Raw genomic sequence first — 8634 nt, 5'->3', positions numbered from 1 at the left:
GACGATCTTAGCATCTATGTTCATCAGGGATATCGTCCTAAAATATTCTTTCTTTGCAGTGCCTCTATCTGGCTTTGGAATTAGGATGTTGCTGGACTCCTGAAATGAGCTCTGGATTCTTCTCTCCTCTTGAATATTTTTGAAAAAGTTCCAGGAGGATAGCTGTTTGTTCCTCCTTGAATGTCTGTTCAAATTCACCTGTGAAACAATCTGATCCAGGTCTTTCATATATTGAGAATTTTGTGTATTACTGCTTCAATTTCACTTCTTGTAATTATTCTATTCAGGTTCTCTGATTTTTCCTGATTTGGTTTAAAAGATTGTATGTCATTGAGAATTTATGTATATCATCCGGATTGGTGCAGCCTATGTGGAAAGCAATATGGAGTTTCCTCAAAAAGTTAAATATGGACCTGCTTGTTTTAATGGACCTAGAGATTTCATTTCTGGGAATATTTTTAAAGAAAACCCAAAACACTAAATTGAAAGGACATGTGAACCTGTAAGTTTGCTGAAGGATTATTTACAATAGTCAAGATCTAGAAACAGCCCGTGTGCTCATCAGTAGATGAGTGATCATAAAGGTTGTGGTACGTTTATGGAATACCAATCAGCCATAAAAAAGAAGGAAATATAACCATTTGCAACAGAATGGATCAACCTAGGGATTATTATGGTAAGTGAAATAAGCCAGTTAGAGAAGGATAAATGTCATATGATTTCACTTTTACATAAAAACAGTTGGACTACAGAAGCCAACAAACAAAAAATAAACAGACTAAAAGATACAGAAAACAAACTGACAGCTGTCAGAGGGATGGGTGTCGCGGGGCTGGGTGATAATGGTGAAAAGATGAAGCAAAGAAAAAACCTACACGCCAAACAACTTGTGGGGACTCAGGAGAGGAAGGAGGTAGGTAAGGAGTGGAGAGGGGATAGCTGGTGATGGAGGAGACTTGCTTAGGAGTGGGGGACACACCATGCAAAACACAGATGACATATGGTAGAATTGTGCACCTGAAACCTGTATGTTTTTATTAACCTATGTTAACCCAATAAATTCAATAAAAATTTTTAAATGTAAATGTGTTTTCCAAGGTGGGTGATTGCATGGGGGAAGTGGGATCTCTTTACTGCATTCGTACTTGTTGCTGTCCAAACTTGTCACAGTGGAAGAGAAAATAAGATGGCAGCCACAGAAAGCTGGGATGCATCCTGTTTCTATGACAACAGTGTCTGTTCAGTTCCAGGCAACTTCTGAAATTTTCAGGGTTAGCATCCAGGTGACATCTGAATGTTTAGTGTAAAAAGATATCGAAGGCACCTCTTCAGATCAGGAAAAAATGACCATGCAACCCTAAGCCCTTTCTAAAAATAAGAAACAGTCAATTACTTCACCAGCAATGAAGCATTAAAGAGATGATCTAATTATAAGAAAAAAAGGAGAGTGCACATTTTTCTAAAGGTCTGGTATGTTAACGAGCTGTAAACATATGGTTGTTTTGCTTAATACTACCATCAGTCAGCTAAACACAATTTAATTTACATGCTCTTCTACACCCACAGCGTTTCTTGCTTCTCCATCCCATAATAAATTTCTGTGGGTCTTGTCCATGTGTCCATACACACAGGGAAAAGTTACTCACCATTTTCAGTATCCTGGGACTGGATGTCAGTGGGCTCAGCACAGGCTGTTCTCTATGCTTTCAAGAAATAATCACTGCCGATTGTCCTTCTGTGCACCGGGACTCCATCAGAGAGAGGGGGAGGAAAGAAGACACACACACACTTGGAGAACTTTCACTGCCCTCAGTGCTCTCTGGGGGCAGCCTTCTCCTCCCTCCTCCCCCAGTGGTTTCCAACCTCCTGTCAAGTGACTGAGTGCACACAGCACACGAGTCATCAGTCAGCCCTCTGTCAGGTGCTCCTGAGATTCAGGCACCACACGGACATGATCAGATACAACCTCTGGAAAGATTGCAAAAATGACATCTTGACATTAAAATGCTCAAGCTGCAGTAATCCCTTAAATCTTTGTGACCAAAGATCTTCCCTATTGGCTCTGATGTCCACTTCTTCACAAGCACTCCAGCCATTTCCCTGAGACCTGGTGATAAGATGACCTAGCATTTATGGGTTTTCCTCAATAACACCTCTACCTTGCTCTGGGCTGACGTGGTGAATCCTAAAAGGTTCATTGACCCTCCCCAATTCTGAAGCTCCCTTTCCAATGTATGTTTAAGCCTCTTATGACCTTCAACCATGAAATTATGTCTTTTGAAGAAAACAGCAGAGAGAAACTGTCCTTGAATGTCACTAGAAGGAAATGCATGATGCACTTTTAAGAACAAATACCACAACTTATCTCCAGGGAGTCAGTCCTGTGGTCAGTTACACTACCGTCTTAATCTGCTCTGGGTGCTATAGCAAGAGTCCAGAGTGTAGGTGTTTACAAACAACAGAAATTTAGTTCATACCGATTGGAATGCTGGGACATACAAATATAGATTCTGGCATATTTGAAGTCTGCTGAAGCCCACATCCTGGAAGGTTGATTGTCAGCTGTGATCTCAGAAGGTGATGGGGGTGGGGAACCCACTCAGTCCTATTTATATGAACACATATCCTGTTTATGATAACTCCACCCTCATGACCTAAGCATGTGCAATGGCTTTGCCTCCTAACTCCATTACATTTGATATTCGGTTTAATGTGTGAACATTTTAGAAACACAAACATCATGTCCACAACAACACCTAAGGAATCAATCATAATCCCATCCAATTGGAACGCTACTCCAATAGGACTCCCCAAACTAGAATCCTTTTCATCCTGTGTCAGCTTCTCTTCTCATTTTGGGAAGCAGAAACATGACCCACGTCTTCAGAACAAGCTGATAACCTTGCAGAGTGAACAGTGTGCACCTTAAACCTTAAACTGTGACCTCTGTATAATGGTGTTAGTACTTCCTTATTTTTCTTTACATACACTTATTATTCGCATTCCCTAAGAACAAGAATTGTTTCCTAGGCCTAATAGTGGGCAGCTCATCATTTTCACTCATGGTTTCTAGGTTTTAAGCTGGATAAATATCAGGCTCTATTACCTGATATTTGACTCTGACATGTTAAGTTTGATCTCTCTCTTGTCACCTGTGCACACAAGGGAAACCTGAAGAGGAAATGGTAAATCTGCCTTGTTGGATGTAGGTTATACACTGGAATCTCACAGTCCCCTCTGAGCAGGACCCTCGTCCTCACCACGGAATCACAATAAAATCTTGAAAGAGTCCCTTCACCTGCTGTGATCCAACCACTGCTGACTTGTGAAATCCCTGCCCTGCTTTCAACAAACACCCAATGAAGTGATAATTGATTTTATCATCGTTCTGTGTGTGATATCATCAGCGTGGTTATTTATTCCAAGAAACCATGGGTCTCTCTGCCTCCACTGATCACCTGCTGTCGGTGACAGGGGGTGGTGTGTTATCAATGACCACAACCAGTGCGCCTTCTGCTCCAGCTTTGGGTTCATTCGTCTCTGGTGTCTGATATTCATCTGCAGGAGTTCTGCTGCTGACAGGCTGGGACACTGAGCTGTGGGGTGCTGAGCTTCCCTGTGAGTCCAGCAGAGCCTCTGGTTAGAATCAGCTGATGAAGGTTCGTGGATTTGACAATTAATTGGTCATTTGGCCCATGAAGAGCTGAAAGAGATTCTCTGTCTTTGTTCATGAGAGAAAGCTGTGTTTACAACAGACATTTCTGCCCCAGAGACATCAAAGGGAAGTGCAGAATTAGGAATGCAGACATGTTCCCTGAGGGGAACTGTGACATGAGGAGGAAACCACACAGGAAACCAGCCCTTCCCCTCCAACCGCACCTGCTCCTGATGGTCCTTGTGTTCAGAGACCCGGAGCGCCCCCTGGTGGTGGCGGCCCCTCCTGCAGGGAGGTTTGTGTCTGGGCTCACACTGACTTCCCCTCGCTGTGTCTATCGCACAGTAATACACGGCCGTGTCATCGGCTCTTAGGCTCTTCATTTGTAGATACAATGTGTTCTTGGCGTTGTCTCTGGAGATGGTGAATCGGCCCTTTACGGAGTCTGCATAGTATATGTAGTCACCATCATCACTAATCCTAGAAACCCACTCCAGCCCCTTCCCAGGAGCCTGGCGGACCCAGTGCATGTAGTAGTCACTGAAGGTGAATCCGGAGGCTGCACAGGAGAGTCTCAGAGACCCCCCAGGCTTCACCAAGCCTCCCCCAGACTCCACCAGCTGCACCTCACACTGGACACCTGCAAACAAAAAGATGTTTTGGTCAAGGAACTGTCCCACACCCACAGTTTCTCTCATTCACAACCACTCACATACTAAGAGTCTTCTTTTCTATAATTACCTCTGAAAACAGCAACAAGGAAAACCCAGCTGATTGTAAACTCCATGGTGAGTGGTCTGTGTTTAGCCCTGAACAGGGAAAGGGCATGGATAGGAATCCGGTGTTTGACTCCTGACTCAGAGGGTCAGGGCTGGTTTGCTTTTCATGAGCAGAGGGGCCCTATTTGCATGTCCTCTTCCTACTATATAAGGAGGTCTGGGGTGGGTAACTACAGAGAGGGTAGAGCCTCAGTGCTGGTGTGAGCTTCCTGTGGAGTGGGTGGTCATGACAACATTGCCATTAAAATAAGGAATTACATGTGGATTTGGGCATGTTTAAAAAACCTCATCTGGTAACAGTGAGCCTCATGTCTGAGTCAGTGTTTCTTCCCACTGGTCCCCACTGCTCCCCTGAGACAAATCCAGGTCTGAGTTGGGCCTGCACAGTGAGGTTGCAGAAACCCTTGTCTGCAATGAGAGCATGAATGAACATCTGCATCTAGTGTTACCTACACTTCAGGGCTGTACAGAAGTACACACCTGGGAAGAGACCACAGATTGCATATCTGTGACAGTGAACTTTGTGTACGTGGTGATGTTGGTGCCTTGGCTCTACATTCCTCTGGCCTCTGGACCTTCATGGAAACCAAGAAGACTGAGTGTTGAGAAGGCACTTTTCTGTTGCTGAGTACAGAGACCCTGAGAATTTAGAGATTCATGGAGCTGATGGAGAGGCTGTTGAATGTTACATTCCCAGTAGGAGCACTTTATCTGTGTGTGAAGAACCAACACTGGAACAGGTGAGCGATAAAATGGGTCTGGCAAGTGTGAGAACCTGGAGGGAACTGAACTCCCAGAGTGTCTAGAAAGAGAAATGGATCCTTACTCCTGACAGGCGTTGAGATTGAAGACCGTGTTCTCCAGTGAAGTTGCACATATAACCGCTCTGGGACATCCAGGAACAGGATGGTTGAGGTGACGGTGACCCCTAGTGGTCACTCTGAGCCATGCAGGCTGCATGACCCTTGTGACTTATCCAGCTTACTCTCTATACTCCCAGGACTTGTGGTTGGAAGAACTCACATTTAATTTCTGGATTTTACTGTGTGAAGGATAGAGGGACACGAGGACATGGAAAATGAGGATATTTCGTATCATATTTAATATCCATTTAGGAACAATAATGGGAGAATTCTGGTCAATTTGGTATTTGCAGCTTAGTGGTTGGACTTTAAGTGGAGAAACTAGTAAAATGATAGTTTTACTGAGTTTTATGAATGAGATATGATTTTAAAATGGATGGACATGACTATATTTGAATAATAAATTTCTACCTGTGTGTATCTGCTTTTAACTGTTAAGTGGGACTGAGGTCAGACTCCCTGATCTTCCTGCTTCTCTCCCCACCTTCTCTCCAGAGATGTTGTTCTCATCACTCTGAGGGATTGTCACATTGTTTCATGACTTGAGTGTCACACTTCCCTGTACTACATCCATCCTGAGCCAATGGGATTAGAAAGGACATCGTGCAGTGAAAGCATGAGGTGGGACCATGAGGGTCCATTTCATCCCTCAGCTTGAAACAGAGTTGCTTCTGTACACCTGCCATTAACTGGACCATCAGCCCCATACTATTTATGGCTCCATTAACAGGTACTGAGAAAACAGCATTTCCGAGGTCAGTAGCCCCATTCCAGGGAGCAGGTTATGTTAGTTTGCTGAGCACTGAAATCACATCTGTTATGAGAGCTCATATTGGAGTCACCACCATGTTAAGTTACAACTATTCACTGTATTTCTCCAGTATCTGTGTCACACACCCAGACAAATAAATAAACGAGTGTGGATGAGGTAGGAATCACCTGGATATTTGGATGCTTTGGTTGTGGCAGAAGTCTCCAAATTTTGTATTTTAATTCGATGACTCCAGGCAGTTTTAATGGTTTCATTTTTCATTTTTTAACATAATATCCTGAGTCCTCAGGTCCGGGAAACCATGGGATTGCAGTCCTCAGTTTGCAGTATGTTCTTTGAAGATCAGTTACACCATCCATAGTGGGGAGTGACCACAGGATGGGTCAAGGACTCTCTGTGACCCTGTGAGAAGCACTTGAGGGCAGACTGCCTGGAACACCTGATCTTTATCAGCCCCAGTGTTGACACAGCGACATCTGAGATCTGAAATTAATATCATTCAGAGACAACTAACATTAATCCTTGAAAAAAATTATTTCTTGTTTCTCAATTCAGTCTCCCTAGAATCATCACAGTCCCTTGGGGAAGGCAAGAGCAGGCAGTGTTTCAGTAGTGTGGTGTCATCGTCATCAAGGGACCTGACCTCCCCTTCATTCCAGTGCTTCTGTCTTGAAAATTGACTCAGTGTATGAAATTAAATAACTTTGAATCTCTGTGATGCTTATTGAAGTTATAGACTTTTTTCTCTTTATTGTTGTTTACTTTTTTTTTTAATTTTTTTTTTTGTATTTTTCTGAAGCTGGAAACGGGGAGAGACAGTCAGACAGACTCCCGCATGCGCCCGACCGGGATCCACCCGGCACGCCCACCAGGGGCGACGCTCTGCCCACCAGGGGGCGATGCTCTGCCCCTCCGGGGCGTCGCTCTGCTGCGACCAGAGCCACTCTAGCGCCTGGGGCAGAAGCCACAGAGCCATCCCCAGCGCCCAGGCCATCTTTGCTCCAATGGAGCCTCGGCTGCGGGAGGGGAAGAGAGAGACAGAGAGGAAGGAGAGGGGGAGGGGTGGAGAAGCAGATGGGTGCTTCTCCAGTGTGCCCTGGCCGGGAATCCAACCCGGGTCCCCCGCACGCCAGGCCGACGCTCTACCGCTGAGCCAACCGGCCAGGGCCTTTTCTTTTCCATACAGTGCTTTCATGTAGACAAGTCAAGTAAGAATTCAGTAGTCCTTAGAGCAACTAATTTTCTAGAAACATCGTAACTAAAGACTCAACTTTCAGGTCACTGTGACCAGACTCTTCTGATTGCTGCTTGGACTCTGTTACCAAAGAAACTGTGCCCCCCCACTTTGTCTTTGTTTTAAAAATCTATTAGTTGGGAGGTTCCACAACAATAACACCCCAACAAACAAGTGTGTCATCTCAACATCTTGGTTTACAATATTATTCGTAAGTGAGTGAAATAGGAATCCTTAGCTACAAGGCTCTGAAAGGCCTGGGGAGAAAACATAGAGATGGTCCTGGAGCATCTTGCACTGAGGGAACGTGAGGAGGTGACAGAGAACACACAGGACATTTGTAAAAGTCTCAGAGTCCTCAGGGTAGAACTGCCAGTGCACAGAAAACTTCCAGTATTTCTAACTGCAAAGATAATAACAGTGCTGGGTTTTAATCACATATGAAATAACTTATATTAGTCCTTATCTATAACAATGAATCATTCAAAAAATAGTGTAAATGAGGTTACTAGACAAATATACCTTAAGGAATAATTTCCTAATACTTAGCCTGCTGTGAGAGCAGAAAAGACAAATTCTGTCCCACTTTTCAAAGTCACTCCAGCTGGGCTAATAATCATAGTAATTTGACACAAAAACAAGAGAAAGTGTAAAAATTAACTTAGATGTTCATGGGGGGTTGCATAAGGATATGAGACCCAATGAGGGAGCAGCTGAGGCTTCTAAGTGACCTGCAGCCAGGAGAGGCGGTGGGTTGTGGTGTGGACTTTGCAGGGCAGGAAGAAAACTCCCATATGGGTGGAAGGTCAGGTGTTTGGTAAATAAATGTCTCCTGAGAAATCTTTAGGAAATGGGCACCAGGTGACTTTGAAGAAATAGGACCTGTGTCCGTGACAGACTTTTGTCCTCAGGCTGACACCCAGCCACAGGGAGGGATTCAGGGTTTCTATGGGGCTGGGCTTCCCTTTGTCCTGGTTCTCATTTACATGGGGAAAGCCCTTGTTCTGTGAGCTCTGGGAGACTCGGCACAGAGAAGAAAACATATATGTACACACACAAAATCACATTGCACACACAATCAGAACCCCATGTGCACCCCAACATGTGCACACTCACACTCTCACACACACAGCTTCCAGTATGCAGGAAGGTAAGCTGCCCCCAGGTTCCTGCAGTGTGTGAGGCCCTGATCCTCAGGGTACTGTGATGTTAGGACACTGACCCTCAGGAATATTTTTATTCTCACTGCTGGGACCTGTGTGTGTTCTCTTATGTGACAGGATATGCAGTGATGATTAAGTTTGGAATGATTGAGTTCAAGGTGTTGACAT

General features: G+C 44.5%; 1 gene segment (V, D, J or C); it reads right to left on the bottom strand.

The window, feature by feature from the left end:
• Positions 1-3458: 3458 nt before the first annotated feature.
• Positions 3459-4506, bottom strand: LOC136318407 (immunoglobulin heavy variable 3-11-like; the record flags this gene model as incomplete). The annotated part of the segment is given in 3 exon segments: positions 3459-3616; positions 3880-4295; positions 4397-4506. Coding segments are annotated over 3 exon segments (620 nt in total), but the record flags the coding sequence as incomplete, so codon positions are not given.
• Between the last annotated feature and the right edge of the window lie 4128 nt (positions 4507-8634).

This window comes from Saccopteryx bilineata, unplaced genomic scaffold (assembly GCF_036850765.1).
Source record: "Saccopteryx bilineata isolate mSacBil1 unplaced genomic scaffold, mSacBil1_pri_phased_curated manual_scaffold_159, whole genome shotgun sequence".
In the NCBI taxonomy this organism is placed as follows: Eukaryota; Metazoa; Chordata; class Mammalia; order Chiroptera; family Emballonuridae; genus Saccopteryx; species Saccopteryx bilineata.
The sequence above is the reverse complement of the archived record's forward strand: the minus strand, read 5'-3'. Positions and strand labels throughout refer to the sequence as shown.